We start from the raw sequence: 17,991 nt of genomic DNA, 5'->3' as shown, positions 1-17,991 counted from the left end.
GGGTATTTCTCCTCTCATGCTGTACAGCCCCAGCACATTGCTGAGCTGGCTGGGGCTGCACTCCACACTGAAGTTGCTCCATCCCCAACCAAATGAGTGCACCTGGTGTATCTCACCTGCACGCTTCTTGAGCTCGAGGGAAATGGGATGGAGAGCAAGCACGGTGTTTTGTAGAGCGCAACTTCCACTTGAGCACGATTTTACACGTGGGGAGTACGTGAGCATGCAAAGCAGGCACAGAGAAGTTATTAACGGGTTAGCATGAGAAACATAGCAATAGCAGGTTCATCAAAAGTGAAGATGAAGGCTTCGTGTGGCAGTCTCTCTCTCTCCCTCATTCCCGTCTGAGTGGATGTATCTGATGTGACACTATGCCCTAGATTTATACTGGGATAAGGAAAACTAGCTTCCTTTCAGCTTTTTGCTGATTCCAGCAGGTGGCTAGATAGAGGGCAAAACCTAGTCATAGGTCACTGTTAAGATCAGTAGTCATGAATCAATCCCCATGATAGTTAAATTATTGAGGCAACACTGAAAATGTCTAGGCAACAGACGGAGCTTAAGGTTCCCGTCTTGACGGTTTTCTGCCTTACAAAATATGCATCTCCTAATTTGCTTAGCAGAGGATAAATATCTTCTAACACTGCCAGGCTTCTCCCTAATTTGCCTGAACTCAGCTCGGTGCCACCACTTCAAGCTAACGGCCAGGGTTCCGCTTACACAACCCTAAATGCTTAATTTGAATGCATGTTGCGACTAAAGGTCAGCCAGCCTCCACACTGCATTGAACACCCAAATCTTTCCGTGTTTGAGAGCCATGTGATACCTACCACACACCTTGCAAGTAAGAAAGGAGAGGGTGCCTCAGCAGAGACTTGCAGGTGACGAGGAGGTCCCACTGCCGCAGTGCAGGGCTGTCGAGGTAAGTAGCTGAACATGGCCAAGCAGTGCTGTACAGAGCAGCACCTCCCAAAAATGTGGTTTTTGTATTACCCAGGAACTTTGGTACCAGCCCAACCCTACAGCCATTGACATGAGCTGGAGGAGAAATCTGGCATAGAAACTGCTTTTGAACTCAGACACAAGTTGCATGAAGCTCAAAACCCGCAGTTGACCATACATGCTTCAACTTGTTTTAGTGAGTACCATTTTTCTTCTGGATCCTTTTATTTTGCATTTATCACCATGTTTCCAGGTCTTAGCTATAGTATCAATAGCAACGTCCTTGTAGCTGGGTTATTAATTTCCACGTAGAAAGAGATGGGCCACATTTGGGGCCAAAATCAACTCCCAAGTGTTTATCCCAAAATCAACTTCCAGAGACAGCACAGCAAGTTGTCAGAGACCCCATGGACGCTGAAACCCCAAAAGATCTAAGGCACACATGAAAATTTGGTGCTTAGTTCCTACTTAATTTTGAGGGAGTTTGAAAGTTTTCAGCTTTTTGTTTCACAAAAGCATTTTAGAGCTTAAGTTCAAGGGCATAAAATCCCTCTCAAATTGTAGTATTTGTAAGGGATTACATACAATGAGTTGAAAAGTTATCATGAAAATTACTTTACTACATCACCAGAAAATGATCCTTGCTGGAGCTATAAGCTTAGTTATAAGCCAAATAACCCACACATATCTATAGGAGAGGCACAGCCCACAGGAAGAGAAACAGCTCATTTACACACAGGTGGCCTAGAAGATGAAATTCTGATATATTGTATGAGCTAAAAGCATGTATAAATTAATATTTTTACAGTTTCTGTTTAAAAGGGGGAACATCACATCAGAATTGAATACACTAAAAATATTTTCAACACATGGTGTCAACATAGGCCAATATGCAAAATCTAGATTTTTGTTTAATGGTAGTCAAGTGCTTGCCACTAAACTATTATTTAGGATCTCTTTTCAATCAGCAATGAATAGGGAAGTATCTTTGTACACCTTTAATAAAGATCTAGTGTGTGCACTTATCAACATTGGAAGATTTGAAACTGATTCAACAGATGGACTGTGGTCACAACTACCTTTTTGGGCAAGTGATGCTTTATCATAATCTTGATGGAAGTGTTTTGAATAAGCAGAAAAGAAAGCTTAAATTAAAAATAAAAAGTTAAATAATGTTTTGGATTTACAAGAGATATTAAACATCATCTAAAGGTTGCTCTCTTTTAAAAACTACCTGCTGTTCTTAACCAGTTTACCTCTATTACCATGATTCATGATCAGGAGTTAGCCACAGGAGACAGGTTCACTTTCTACATCATTGGCCTGAGCTTTACTCGTATTCTACATCACATAAGGTCAGATACTGCTTGATATTCATACACCCTGTATAGCACAAGAAAAGTGCAAAGACCACTTTTACCTCTCTAAACTCTTCCAACTTACATACTAATTGCCTGGGGTAGAACTGGACACACACCAAGTCTTTCTAGACCAGAGCAAGCCCTCCCCCAAACAAATATTAAGATTCCAGAAACATTCAGATAAAGACAAAAAATATAAGAAAAATAATCAACCCCACATGCCATCAACTATGCCATCAATAATACAAAATATTTTACACCACTTGCACCTGAGTTGAATAGTGGAAAAGAGAGGGAGACTCTGTCAGTGCAAGAGAATGATTCATGTGACCACTTTGTCTTAATTACTCAGAACAAGCAGTTTGTTGCTGCTTAGTGAAGAACAAAGATATCAGCGTCTCTTGACAGAAAAATAAATAGCCATCGCGGTCGTGAGGATGATGAAGAGTGCCAGAACAACAATCAAAATTCGGTTTTGGATGATCCTGAAAAAAAACACAGAAGAGACAAAAAGAAAAAACAAAACAGTGAGAATAGTAGAATATATATAAAACATTAAAAAGAGATACAAAGAAAACTATTATGGAGAAAAGGCATGTGCCCACAAATTTAGGATTTCCTACACCATTCTGAATATCTTGATTCTTTTCATTTCTTTCAATGTCCAGTGTTTCTAAACATTTCTTTATGAAGCTATTAAATCCGACTTTAGCATTCAGGAAAGAATGAGCCTTTTCTTAATTATGCATACATATACACATATATTAGAATAACTGAAGTATATGACGTTACAATTTATTAACCTTCTAAAACAAATTAAATTATTACTCCTCAGCTGATGCAATCCAAGCAGCGTGCTCTGTAGTTGTAAATACCATTACATTCTTAAAGCCATTCTGAAATCTTCACAGCTTAAAGAAACAATTTATTAATTTTCAAGGGATTTTATCATTAAGGTACAACATTTCAAGGAAACACATGTCAATGAGATACTTACTTGTACTAAAACACCAAGGGAAAAGTATAAAAGATAGTTTTGAATAAAAGGATGATATAAAGAAGCAAGTGTCAAACTGTGAAGCTTATGTTGTAAAAGCATCTCCTGTCTCTGTAGCATACCTTTACTTATGGTAATAGGCAAACGTTACACTTACTATCGTGCCTAAGAAAATGGAAATTAGTACTAATAAAAAGTAGTAGAAAGTCATAATATTGTTCAATCATTTTTGTGAGAAATCCCTGCTTCTAAAATCAGATGTCACATTGCTTCAGATTTCCTGAATTTAATAGGTCAGTTAAAATGGATAAATCAATTAATATTGGAATTTGAGGTATTTTACAAAAGCATTCTGAATTGTATGAATCTAATTTTTTTTTTCCATTCTCACAGAGGAGGAATATTTTTATAGGCTTTTTGTGAAACAAAAACTTTTGCAAAACATATTTGTACATGAAGCATATCATCAGAATTGGAGAGATACAGCAAACAAAACAAAATAAAACAAAAAAATCAAACTCAAACCAAGAAAACCAATAATGAAAGAACCCTACATTATTTTTATTCTTTTTTATTTTTATTACTTTTTTTTTTTTTTCCTCATGCTTCTGCAAAACAAATCTAAACAAAGCTTTTTACTAACCCATGGTAAAAAAGTAAAACTGTTTTGTGAAGCACAAGGCTCAAACTTGAAGAGAGAGAATGTAATGTGTTAAGCTGAGCATATTTCATATGGTGAAAGAGAAAAGAAACTCTAGAGAGCAGAGGGGAGTTTTCCTTGGTAAGTGTTTTTCATTTGGATGCGGGTGAATATACATATAAATTATATTGGAAAGTGTAAAGAAAAATGCAGTTTTAACCAACTCCAGCTCTCTCCCTGCTTACCCCCCACCTAAAGAAAAAGAAGCAAATGGATGGATGAAAACTGTCACATCAGACAGACACCCTCCCCTGTGACACTCTAAAAGGACTAGCTCTCTATCCTCCTGACAGGTTACAAAATGATCACATTTGCTGACACGTCTTCCGCAAAACTGCTTTAGTGTTTGTGTCCACTTTCCTAGCAGGAGATGAATGGGCTGCTTTGTCCTCATTTATCACTTAAAGCTGAACTAAGATCTGTCTCGTTTATTTTTCCCTTCCTCACTAGAAAGGCTCAACCACAGCATTAATTCTTTTGCGATGACAGCTAATTCAAACTTAACAGGCAATATTTACTCTGCCAAAAGGATGAGGAGGAGGGAGGGATGTTTCTCACTCTTAAAAAAAAAAAAAAAAGTGTAACAGGCTAACAAAATAAAGCTAATTAAGGGCTTTTGGTTCTTGTTGGTTTGCACTTCAATTTAACACCTGAACTTACAAGCTTGTCTTTTGTGGCGGGGTGTGACATTCTCTGCCAAACACCTGATAACAAACGATTTGCCCAGGCAAATGCATGAAAACCAGAATATATATTTACTCACTCACCCTCATCACTCCTGAAAAGACACTCAGCAAAATTGAAACTCAGCAGTGAAATAGATTAAAAGCATGAAAACTCTTAAAACATTCAGCCTTAAGTAATACACAGTGCAGCTGGCTTGACAACCATTTTATTTGTGGGATGTGGGCCCCAAGGCATCCATAATGCTAATTTACAAAGGATTAACTGTGAGTGAAACTCGCTTAATCTAACACATAGTTAGGCAAAGGCATACGTAACATACCGAGTGTTTAAATCAACTCCTCCTATCTCTGGCCCCTGAAAAGGCATTTCATCATCTGCGATTTAAAATTACATTTTTATATTTTTTTTTATTTTTAAAGCCAAATCCTCCAAATGCTTTATTTTTAATACTCTGGCAGTACACACCCAATTGCAAGATTATTTAATCACTGTCCATGCCTCTAAAATCCTTGTCAAGAGAACATTGAGCTAGGCATGCTGCCACCTGTATCTGCTAATTGAAGGTTCACTTACAGTGGGAATCTAGGAAATACATATCAAAGTTCAATTTCTAGGAATCTGAATTAGTCTGCACAGTGCAGCAAAAGAATATCATATTAAAAGGAACAAATTAATCATGAAATAGGATGGATGTTATCAACAGACTCCTACACTGAAGTATTATATACTTTTAATATTCAAGCCCACAGTTAAAGATTAATTTTATATCTTTTAAAAAAGAATAACATCAAGTTTTACTGTTTTACTTTCAAGTGAGCAAGTAAAATTAAACTAACTGCAAACTACCAGAAGGATGGGGCTTGGAGAAAAAGGATAGAGTGGTCTGGTAGCGGCAGGACAGACTTGTGGAGGGGACAGCAAAGAGTGCCTGTGGAAGCCTGATGCCGGGAGTCGCTGCTCAGACAGCGAACACAAGTTCTGGGTGTCAGCACATTTCAGATCTCAAAGTCAATAGGCAAGGGCAACCCTTTAGAGTAAAGAAAAAATGAAGAGGAAAGGGGGTTTTGCGTGGTGCTACGCAGTCAAGCCAGCTCACAGTGGTAGAACAATGGTTGGCATTGGCAGGACCCATCTGTAGAGAAGCCTATAGTGCTGTCACAGCCAGACACTGCCAGTGGGTATTGCTCTAGGCAAAGCATCAAGGAATTTAAATGGGGGAGGGAGTGATAATACCAAAGGGGAAGAAAATGGGGCCTAACACTCACTACAAAAAATCCCAAAGGCTAACACGCTCACAAGAAGCAGATGATATTCTTTTATCTTTACTACACCTTAAATTCAACAAAATCTGGTGAATGAGGAAGCCCAGATTCTTCTTTGAAAATGCAAAGCATGTTTACAGGGTAAATAATTTAAGAAAGAATATATACTTGAAAGAAGACACCCATTGAAACATCCATGGCTAAAATGCCTGAAGGCAAAAACTTGTGCATTTGCATGCTGCATTTTATTAAGTTAGCACACTGTAGCTTTAAAAGAATGCATGGCCAAATTAAGAGGAATGTGTGACTGAAACATCAAGGATTCCTCGAGTTTACATTATGAATCATAGTGCTGTTGATATGAGATGAATTAACCATTTAGTCGATGCAGCTTGTGCACTGAATTCACACCAAGTTCTGCTGGAGCCCGGCGTGCTGGAGCTTGTTAACAGCCAATGTCTACTGCTCCTTTCATACTCGAAACTCGAAGAGCACAAGGGCTCATTCTGCTTTTAGTTAGAAGAGTCAAAAAATCTGTGCTTTTAAACCAAGCTCCATCTAGTTTATCATGGACAGCAGCCCAAAATATTTGGGTGCAAAACCACATAGAAACAGTAACTAAAGCAGATGCAAGGGGAACATTAAAGGATGTCTGGGAGAGCACGCCGGGCTAGCTTGCTGGGCTATCAGCGCTGAAAGCACATCCTATTGCTGGTGCATTTCCTTCTGCTCCCCATTTCTAAACACCTGACCCTCTTTGCCAGCTTCTGGTCACAGTGCCTAACCTCTGACCACCGTCACACCGGAGGCTCTCTCTGGAGCCTGTGCCAACTTTATTCTGTGAGTTGATGAGCCACACACACAGTCTGCTTTCCTTCCAGGGAGCGAGGGGATCACCCCTTCGATGTACAAGGAGATCACTGCTTTGGAGAAAAAGTCCCACACCCATTTCCAAACACTGACATCCCTGGCAAATCCATTCCCCGTACCCACACCACACCAGAAATTGTGCTGCCTTTCAACATTGCAAAACCCAAGATGATTCTCCCCTCTCTGTAGCTTCAGACATGCACACACACAATGGGTCCAACTCTGTTTGTGACATGTTTAGATCTGTGCCGTATAAACACAAAGCAGTTCCCAAATAAGCTTTTGCAAACCTTACATTAAGGATGCCAACCGTGTTTAAACCTTTTTACAAAACTGCATTCATTAGCAGGGGAGTGCACGACATCTATATGGGTTCAGCCTGATGTCTTGCACATGTCTTAGTGCCTGATTGACCAGCATTGAATAATGATGCCTTGCCATTAAGCACTGATAGTACAATAACAATTGTCATGAAAATTAGCAATCATGGTAACATGTTAACTAAATACGGATATAAACGAACTAGTGCAGACTCTGGGTGCTTAAAGAGTTTTGTGTGCTTAACTTGAAATAATGAAGACTACAAATAAAATACAGCAAAAATTTCTTACAGAAGCTCAACTCTGACACTGATACAAATAAAAAAAAAATGCAAACGGCTTGGGGAACCAGTTAGCACACATTCATTACAACACAGCTCTTTATTCTTAAAGAAAATGTCTTGAAAAATAGTGTCCTCAAGAACACAGACTGATTGATGACGGAGCACTGTCCAACAGTGTTTCACTGTAATATATGCATTTAAGATGTAACTAGAAATGATTCCTAACAGTCTACTGGGCAGAAAGGCTTCTTCTTTGTATACAAGAGTACCTTTTAAATGGGCACTTTGAATTACATTTTTAGGTACTCTTTTATTTGTGACCTCAGTTTTTGCTAACATGCAAAAATATAGGTGCATATAAATCAGTGGCAAGTGGCTTTTAAATACCCAACATTCATGAGCAAATCAGCAGACTCAAACAAACATAAAGTGTAGGTTCAGTCACACGAGGAAATACATACCAGTATTTGTGAAATATATATTAGTAAATGTGAACTTAAAGTAATACAGCTATACTCGATTACCTTCTGGGACAGACATTATTATTACTATATCTAAGGACATACATGCTACTATATATCAGGGGCTTTTAAATCAGAGAACTAGACTCAGCATAGGGGAATAAAATGTTATGATTGGTAAAGCAAAGCCTTAGATACATAATGCTAAATCTCTTAAGTTAAGGGTATCTGGGGGCTGTTCAAGTAACTATTCATCTTTCCAATCTTTAGGTTTAAGAATGCTTTTCTTAAATAAAAGCAGCTGAGAAGAACTAGAAAGGCTGTGGCAAAACATAAGGACATGGCAACCTACTGAAATAAGAGTAAGAGATCCCTGCCTAGCAAAAATTACAGCTGGTTGGAAGTATCTCACTTGAGACATGTTTCATCATTAACAACAGAAATTAGAAAGCAGAAATATCAGTCCAAAAAATACCAGCACAACTTGCATAGAACTCCCTAGCCCACTTTGAGCTGACTTTGGAGAAAGTGAAGAACTTGAAAATAATCAAGGTTTTTTCCTCCCTCCTGAAACTCTGAAAATAAGTTTTTTTTTTTTTTTTTTTTTTTTTTGTGTTCTCCAGGTGAGCAGAACCAATTCCATTGTAATTGTCATTGCATATTTAAAGGTGAAAAGGCTCTGGTGGGTGAGAGAATGGCTTACTTCATGCCAAAAAGGCCTAACTGTATGGGCTTCCCCTCCAATCTGGAGACAGGCCATTTCCAGTAGGAGCCTATATCGTGTTCCTTGAATTCCCTCCCAAAGGTGCTATTCCTTGCCTTTGGGCTATGGGTTCTAGTTTCCTGTGTGCAAATTCTTTTGAAAATCTATAAAAAAAATGCTGAAAACTGAGCAGATAATGAGATTAAAGATTTGGAATTAGAGGAAAGGGGAATAATAATAATAGAAAAGAATAGAAATAGAATAGAATGGCATTTTTCTAGGAGAAGAACATTTTTTTTTTTAAGAGATAGACCTTACAACTTAACTAATATATTGTGGCTGGGGAGTAGTGCATGCAGAGATAAATACTTTAGCTTTAAAGATCAGTCTAAAGGACTGGAGCTGTATACTTATAATAACATGGATACCAATCTCTAGTTATAATATTACACTCAAACCACATCAATGTGTTTCCACCTGGGCTCTGAATGAAAGAATGAGTCATGTAATAACAGGTGCAGGAAGGTAGTCACACTATCCAGCTTTAAACATATAAATTATATCTAGCTAATCTCTCTCAGCTCCCTGTGTATATGAGCTAGAGGCCTGCTCTGAACTGCCTTCTCTTTTTCCTGTCCATATATGCATCCCAGGAGAACTAGTCAGTTAAGTTAGCTGGCTAGGTTAGGTGTCTACAGATTTGGTAGGGATGACTATCCTTCAAAGCTTAAAGATGAGGTCCAAGCAAGAGTGACAGTTTTCCCAAGACCAAATTGGCTTGGAGAAAGCTTGTTTGCTCTGAAGGCAAAATCATCCACCAAAGGCTTTATCAAGTTGTAAAGTGTCTTTTCTCATTAATGAGAAAAACTACTGAGGTGAAACTCACCAGTAACTTGGTAGATTTCGTCAACAATTAATTAGCCGGTAGGTACCTTGATACACCATCTCTCTTTAAAGGATCCCATATTTCCACACAAATTTCTGAGCAGAATCAACCCCCCTTTCTCTTTGACAGGAATTCTGCAGGAACGGGAGATGGGAACAACAGTAAAATATCTCCCTGGGATGAATGCCTCCTGAAATGCCTCCTTGTGGTTCCATGGCTCAAGAGATATGTTTTTTATCTCAAGGAGATAGGTTCAAAGAACTACATTTTGTCACCTTCTGACACTCTCACAGTTAAGACTGAAAATTAAACTGAATTTCACAGTATTTGTTAGTTAAAACACTTACTGAGATATCTAATTCTGAATTGAAATCTTGTAATACATTCCAAATATAGCAGAAGTGTATGAGCACCTTTGGAATATAGTGTGATTTGGTGGCCATCAGGATCATGATTATCATAGCTTACACAAATTCTGTCTCAAGGAACCGGTAGTCTCAGGACGTGCAAATAGTACACAGGTGACCACAGAAATCTGGGGGGAAGAAGTGGATGACAGCTCAACTGAAGTGGCCTGAGAAGGAAAGATATCTGCAGGACTGACTGGAAGACAAATGTACAAAGACTTCAGCACTCAAACTGCAATAATATGGAAAGCCGAAAGAGGACCTCGTGGACAGTAGAACTTAAGATAAAAAGGCAAAGGGAAGGATACTGCACATCTACTAGCTCAGCTTATTCATTGATTATTTTTAGAACACATGGGAAGGTATTTCTGAAGGATGAAAAGCTTGCTTTCACTTATGAGAGACTGACATTGAACATTTTTCTGCACTGTCCTTAGTGACACAACTTCAGCTTTCTCCTGTCTCCGTGTCCGCTCCTTCCATGGAGGGAACAAATTAGATTATTACTGTCATTAGGAGGAACAGCGGGTGGCTTCCGGGGCCATGGAAACTCACCAACCAAAACTTGGGGGGGGGTTAATTCATTTCATGCAAAACTGAGGCAACACCAGATCTCTTTGGCAAGTCTAAATGAAGATCACGTGTGCAGTAGCAACTGCAAGTGGAAGGAGTCAAGGTTGCATTAATCTCCAACCAGCCTTTCTCAGGGTACTGAAGTATCAAGAAGAACAAATCATACATTTAGTCACCTGAGCATGACTAAGAACCATAGGCCTCAGCAAACATTACAAGCGCTTTAGAAAGAGCTCTGAGGGAGGGTAGATAGCCCAGCTGTCAGAATAATGGCATTCTTCAGCACACTGACCACATATAGCCCTTGTCCTCAAACAGTTAATAGGGAAAAAACAAAACAAAACAAAACAAAAAAACGACAAAAAACAACTAACCCCCTCACAAAAAACAACTAGCCCCCTCAAAGCTGAAGCAATTACTTCTCCAGCAGAAGAAATGTATGCAAGCTATAAAATGACAAGAACATACATGATTACAAATGGACTTTTTAAATAAATATAGTTAAGTCTATATTCTGTGCAATTTAAAGAAAGCAAAGTTGTCTTAAGTCTGCATTTTATCAACTTTCATAATCATTAGATAGCACTACAATATATATCTTAAACTGATGAAAGAAAGTAACATCTTTTACCTTGCCTCACTTTAATGATAAACCTACAGCTTTTAAGTGTGATGAACCTGGAGACTGGACATTACTTTGCTTATATTGTTTTCCCCTTATCATGCTATATTTGACTGGGCATCTTGTTGTATGGCAAGTTTGCTACAATTGTCTTAACAGTGTTGACCTCTTTTGTAAAAACCTGGAGGCATCTGCAACAATTGTTCCTGAAGATGTGCTCTCCAAAATGTTACCATTTCATGGCACTTCTTGAATGATAGAATAGATTTTTTTTTGGTATGTATTCTTTTTTTTTTTTTTTCAAATGCTCTAAAAGAAAGGAAAACAATCATGGCTAAGGCCATTTGTGAGATGGCATTAAAAGAGCCTACTCTGAGACAGATAAAAATAATGAGAATCTTTCTGTCAAGAAGGATTTAGAAAATATCACTAGCATTATTAAAATTTAATTTTTTACTGTGCTTTTTGGTTCCCCCTTTTCCAGTGATAATGAGCAGGACTGCACACCTCCACATTGCTAGTACTTGTTTTGAGCAATAAATTCAGCCTTCCAGTCTGAAGACATTTCAGACAACAATTTTGACTGCTATAGGCTTATTTTTCAACCTGTTCTGTGCTTTGAGTCTTCCTATAAAAACCAGTTCATAAGCTAATTTTCCACAAGGCCAGTGGAACAAATAAAAATCAATTTTTGCCCAACTGGTTTAGAGAAAACCTGGGAATAGTGAAGACAGAACAGTGAAAAATAAAAAGAATCGATGTATTCACAAATGGTTTACCTGATAGAGAACTATCAAATTAGTTGACAGGAGATACTTGCCACTATTAGAGTATTTTCTTTTCAGCATGTTACAGTATTTCTATTAGGGGAGCAGAAATGCCTCTACTTTGTTATGACCTCAGACACCTCGGTTTAATAACCACACCGAGCCTCCATGCATTCTGTAAAACTACAGGGCACAAAGTCAAAGTGCAGGAGCACTTGCAGATCTTGCAACCGGAGGGACCTGCAAGCCCAACCTGGCTTAGAGTGGGTGTAAGTTTTCATGATCTTGTAGAAAGAGCAAAGATGCCTGTCTCAGTGAACACAGGGAGACGTTCATGACCTCAGGCCAACCTTGTCAAGAGGAATTTGGTCCATCAAGAAAGGAAAAAATTGTAAAACACTGCCCAGACTTCCCTCCCCAGCTAGAAAAACAGATGCTCAGGAGTACGCTGAAGACTAATTAGTTTAATATCTCTTGGAGAGCAGAATACAAAATTTTCCAAAGACTGGAATCCCATCCTTAGACTTCAAAAGTTTCAGAATCCCAAGTACAACTCAGGACATAGACTTTAATATCGAGGTTCAGTCCATTTCATAATCCTCTCCATTAATTAGGCAAGTGATTTTGAAACTGCGATACTAGGAAGGGATTGGGTAGTTTCTTATGCCTTATGTCTGCCTGCAGTCAGAAAAACATGTCTGAAAACTGACTGAAGAACAGAATCAGCTTTTTAATACAAATTAAACATCATTCCTGTAGAAATAATACAAATCTGTAATTTACAAGCTTAAATATTAGGGAAGCTATTTTTAAGTAGCTGTAATCTTCACCATAGTACATAGCATTTTATACACTCCTTCATTTTTATGAGTTGGCATTAGAATGTGACTCATTTTAACAGCAAAAAAAAAAAAAAAAAAAGGATTAAGTGTGTCAATCTGAAGTCAAAGCTGCATATTTCCTATTTAAGAATACTGTAACACACCATGGAGACATCATTTCTAGGGCCAAACAAAACCTTATTCAGTAAAGAAATGGCATAAAATATAAAATATTTAGCAGAGGAAGGGTACTTGGAGTTAAGCAGTTTCACTGCCAGTAAACAGCATCATAATAAATAGTGTGTATCTAGGAAAAAAAAAATGCATACCTGTTCTTCCCTATTCAAGATGTATCATGTATCACCTCAGCCTTGGAAACTAATGACAATATTGCCCATCTACTAAGCATATTCAGAGAGAAACTAAAAACACCACACATTTTGATTCTGAATCTCCTACAACTGATGTTAATTTGCTTATGATATCTGCCTGATTTAGAGCTAATCTTCTGTAAATTGACTCCTAATGCTGTCTGAAATAATCCTCTTAATGCTGGTCTGTCTTGAGTACTTTATATCAAATACCATGAAATACTCAAGCATATATAAGGCGTATGGTATTTGGAGTGCTGTTGGCTGCTCTCAAATATTTGCTGTGGGCTCAACTGTGCCATGAAGAAACAAGCATGGTGCAGAGCCATGCTGCCTTGGGGCAGCTCAAGGAAAAGCACCAGGTCGTGTTGCTCTGGCTGTCCCCTTTGAAGGGGACAATACACCAGGATTGTGTCTCACCACTCCTGGCCACTGCAGAGAAGAGATGCTCTTTGCCTCTTTACAAAATGGTGCAGGAAGGCGGAATTCTGTATTCCAAACTTCCCACCTCCAGAGCACATGATAATGAGAAAAAGCAAACAGTTTGGGCTTTGAGATTTCAGAATGACAACATCAGTGTTAAACAGCACTAATTATCAGGTGGAAGCCTAATCTGCTAACTGGTTTGAAAAGAGAGAGACAGACAATTTCGTTTCTTCAGATGGAAAAAATACATTTAAGGGTGTTGCTTCAACATTGGTCAACTTAATTATTATTGTCAGTGTGCAAACTCTGTATTCAAAAATATATTTTTTTCCACTAAATCCATTGGAACAATTTTTTCCCCCAACGTTAATTTAACGATACAGCTGAAAACCTAATTGATACTGGTGAGCAATGCAATTCCAACATATTATTTTCTTGGTTTTTGAAACTTAAATGGCAGGCACACGTTTGACTGAATGGACCTCTTTATGTTTTAACAGGCAGTTTATTGGCCCAGACTCCAACATATAACAAGCACAATTGCAAGAGCAATACATTTTTTAATTGAAAAATTCATGTATTTTTACTATGAAAGTAACTCAAATTACAAGAAACTTTGTCAGGTAAAGGGCTTAAATTTATATATATATATACATATATATATATATATATATGGAATGTTGTTTAGAAATTATATTCTTACCATAGCAAATGCTTACAGGAGGCTATTAAAAGAAAAAAGATATATGTTGTTTAAATTGTATTTTATTGGAGCTTGTTTTTTTTTTTTTTTTTCGTATATTAAAGAACAGATAAAGCACAGTGATCAGTGAGCTGTATGTGTCCAACAGCCCTTCAAGAGCCTTGTGGAAATGTATAAAACAAGCAGTGATACAATCCTTTGCCAAACACTGTCATAAATTTTTTATTTGGCAGCTAACATTCTCACTAGTTTTCTTGGCAGCAATTGGGACCTTTAGCAAGAAAGGTGCAGGAGAAAAATACCTTGTTTAGAGATGTTTTCAACACTTTCTGGGATTTTTCAGAACTTCTGCCTGCAGCACATTTTACAACCACAGTCTCCAGTCACCTGATGAGTAGGTGGTGGTTTAAAACTTTTTTTTTTTTTTTTAAATATAGACAGCCTACTACCCCCCTCTGGCCTTCAGCCTCCAACGTGAGCATGGAGGGGGGCTGCGTGCTCCACAGAGATACAAGTGGTTGCTCCTCTCTGTCTAGACACAAAACTGAAAATAATATCAGAATGTACTTTTCATTGCTCCTGATACTATCTGTATCTTATTCCCTGATGACAGAGATAAATGAAAGGCAAACATGTGCTGATTACTTTTGCATTTTTGCTTTGGAGATCTCTGCAGAAAAGCTGGTCACAGGTGCAGCTACCCTGGTCAGCCGGTGGACTGACTGATAAACAGAACTGTGAAATAGATTTCTGTACCCAGAACTGCTCTTCAAGGAGTGCTATTTTTTTTTTCTTTTATTCTTTTCTTAAGATATACTAAACTTGACATCTGACGCAGAGCCTTCCTGAGTGCACCCAGATATGCTGATGCGTTGTATATGTGAAACTATGGCTCCAGCAGTCCAACAACTTGGATTGTACAGGCTGGAATTATATAGTGAGCTCTCACCAATTCACTTACAGAGCAGATGTTTTATTTTATGGTCTTTCACTGTTTCAGAATAGAAATAAGATTAACCTCTTTTGCATCTCAGCAACTTCCTGCAAAACTTTCACAACATGACACATTTCAGCCCTTCCCATGGACATAAAGAAAACAGTTTGTCTTAACTAGATGTGGACCAGGAGAGGCACGTTTTCCTTATTTGTCTGAAGTTGGAAAAGTTGGAATTTAGTTTTAGACAGTATAAATTGCTTTAAACACAGGCTTAATTAAAGTAACGATGCTACACTTATAAACACAACCTATTATGCTTCCCCACAGCTTGTGTTCCAGTTTTGTCTGTCTTGTTTACCAGGGGCATCATCTGCTCAAAAACTTTGTAGAGCACACACAGACATCTAGTGGCTGGTGAAAACACTGCAAGCATGTCATTGCATCTGATACAGCTCTATTGGAGACACTGAAGTTATGCCAGGTATGAGTTGAGCTAATTTTGTCTCTGTTACAACTATGGATGGGCAATCAAACAGAGAGCGAATTGCTCTCTTTGTGCCATCTCATGTAATCATGCTGCCTCTGGTGAGAGAGCTGCTCTCTTGGCAACTCTGGCTTCCCAAATTTCCCTAATCGCTGGTTCATTTTAATTCACAATCTGAGCTATTTTTGCCTTTCTTCAGAACAGCCTTAAATTTCTCTCTCCTTGCTATTATTTTGTTTTACTCAGAAACTGAAGGGTTTAGTTATGTAATGTCATTCAACAGATAGGTTCTCTGAATGCACACAGTGAAAGGCTATTGGAAAGCGACAGAGTAAAACAATTATACAGAAAACAAAACACACCAACAAAAAATATACAGTCAATAAAAAATTCTAAATTGCTGGTAGAGGAATACGATTTGATCTACAGCCCACATCCCTCAATGGAAAGATGTCCATAACTTCAGTGGGGTTTGAGTCCCACATCTGCAAAGGAGATCAAGAGCCACGGTTTTGCACAACGTTGTAAGAATTCAGCGCCCTGATTCTGCTCTCAGTTACACCAATTTAAATCAAGCGGTACTCGGTGGTGTCATAACCCTGTACATCTGTGTCAGACCCTGTGTTGCAAGGGCAGAGTTGATGCCAAGAATGCAAAACAGATGTTGCTTTCCTAATGTTTTCTTGTTGTCATTTAAGTTGTTTTTGTTGGGTTCTGTTTTGATTTTGGTGAATAAAACAGGTCGGCAGGACTTTTCAGAGGGCAGACTGGAGCAACATTTCTGCATCTTCTCTTTCATTTTGTGTATGTGTGTGAATATGCAGAGAGTTTGAGTTACAAGTGGGAAAAATCTTTTTTTTTTTTTTTTTTTTTTTTTTTTTAAGCTTCATTTGAGCTATGCACTGTTCCCTTGGGGCAAAGTGAAAGGTAGCTATTTGCGGATGGGAAAAAGGGCTTTTGTGAACAGCAAAACTGCATCACCGAAAAGCTTAAGAAAAAGATTTTTTGAAGTTATTTTTTACTACAATTTTAAGAGGAAACGGGGATAAATATATCTTTTTTGCATGTTGACTCATTAACAAATTTAGCAATAAACACTTTATAATTAAGTCCACTAGTTTACTGCTGTCTAGAAGTTTCTCAATACTCTTTGCACAGAAGGTTTTGGAAAATGTAGAACTAAGTAACAGGGAAGGCAACTCCCAACAGCTTGCTCAAGCAAATCTATCAGAGGCTTAAACTCACTTCTGAACACTGAAATTTGAGATGCCGTATCAAATAAGCAGCTCTTTTTCCCTCAAGAGAAGAAACTGGGTGTAGCTAACCTAGTGCATAATAGGTTTATTCTCATTCACAAAACAGGAATTACTTTATGGCCCCAAAGTAAAACTAGCGCAGAAATATACTAGCAGATTTGCTGCAGATGTGTGTTGTGACACGTATGCAGGGAATCTGCTATTAATCACATGCTAAGATTTTAATATTATGTAGGGTAATGCAGGCAATCATTATAGTGAAGGTTCTGGATTCATAAAAGCCTAACCCACAAATGGTCTTTTAAATTTAATACATTTGAGCTCGCTCTCACACCGCACCAGTTGAATTCCCCGATTCACAGCCTCCCCCAGCCCCCTGCACCCCGTTACATACATTTATTTCAGTATCTATTGTGTGTTTCTTTTTGTGTTTGTGCTCAGCTTCTTTCACTGTGACACATGACAGTTGTTGGTGAAAGTGCAGCTTTTCAATTCTCCCCCTCACCGGACTATGACAGGAATGTCCTTGTTAGAGGGGCTGTTTGTAAGACCTCTGGATCCGTACCTAGCGCAGGAAATGGTCTGGCTCAGATGCTGGAAAAGCCATCCTTCACCTGAATCCTTCACAATTTGTGTCCGAACATAACTAGAACCTACGTATCTGTACCCGGGCTAGGATTACTGCGGACAATTATACCGTGGAAATGCATTATTCTGACAAAGCAATCAATCACATTATTTCTCACAATTTCAGTTCACCCCTAAAATTTTCCTTACCTCCAAAGCCAGCTGGATATTATATTACCAAAGCTGTTGAAAGGGTGTAACACTAACCATGAAGCCAAAGGCCACTAAAACTATGCAATGCATAAATTTTTATTGTTTGCTCAGCATTGAAATCTCATTAGGGCTCATAACTCATCGGCACACTGCAAACATTTGCATCTGCTGATCATGAGAACTTAGAAGGAATGTACACCTTTGGCTAATTTACTTGTTATGTTTTCAGATGAGATTGTGTGCGTTGCTTTTTACTTTCTTTTAAAAAAGTCCTTACCCGGTTGTGATTTCAATGTCCACTTTTTAAACTGCACACATTAAAACTTTCATTTACAGGCTCTCAAGGTTGTTCTGTTGCTGGCAATGTTCAT

The 17,991-nt window shown here is 38.2% G+C and overlaps 1 protein-coding gene across 4 annotated transcripts in view; it reads right to left on the bottom strand.

Moving 5' to 3' along the window:
* VTI1A (vesicle transport through interaction with t-SNAREs 1A) overlaps positions 1-17,991 on the bottom strand; it is a 280,750-nt gene that overhangs the window by 12,249 nt on the left and 250,510 nt on the right. For all 4 annotated transcript variants that reach the window (XM_021268815.4, XM_021268814.4, XM_005014454.6 and 1 more), the window contains one exon: positions 1-2,788. This exon is cut by the window's left edge and continues 12,249 nt beyond it. Coding sequence is in view for 2 of the 4 variants with exons in the window: in XM_021268814.4 (XP_021124489.1) it covers positions 2,695-2,788 (94 nt within the window). In the remaining 2 variants the exon portion in view is untranslated. The remainder of the gene's footprint in view (positions 2,789-17,991) is intronic.

Source organism: Anas platyrhynchos, chromosome 6 (genome assembly GCF_047663525.1).
Source record: "Anas platyrhynchos isolate ZD024472 breed Pekin duck chromosome 6, IASCAAS_PekinDuck_T2T, whole genome shotgun sequence".
NCBI classification, from domain to species: domain Eukaryota; kingdom Metazoa; phylum Chordata; class Aves; order Anseriformes; family Anatidae; genus Anas; species Anas platyrhynchos.
Note: the sequence above shows the minus strand (reverse complement) of the source record. Positions and strands in the feature narration are given on the sequence as shown.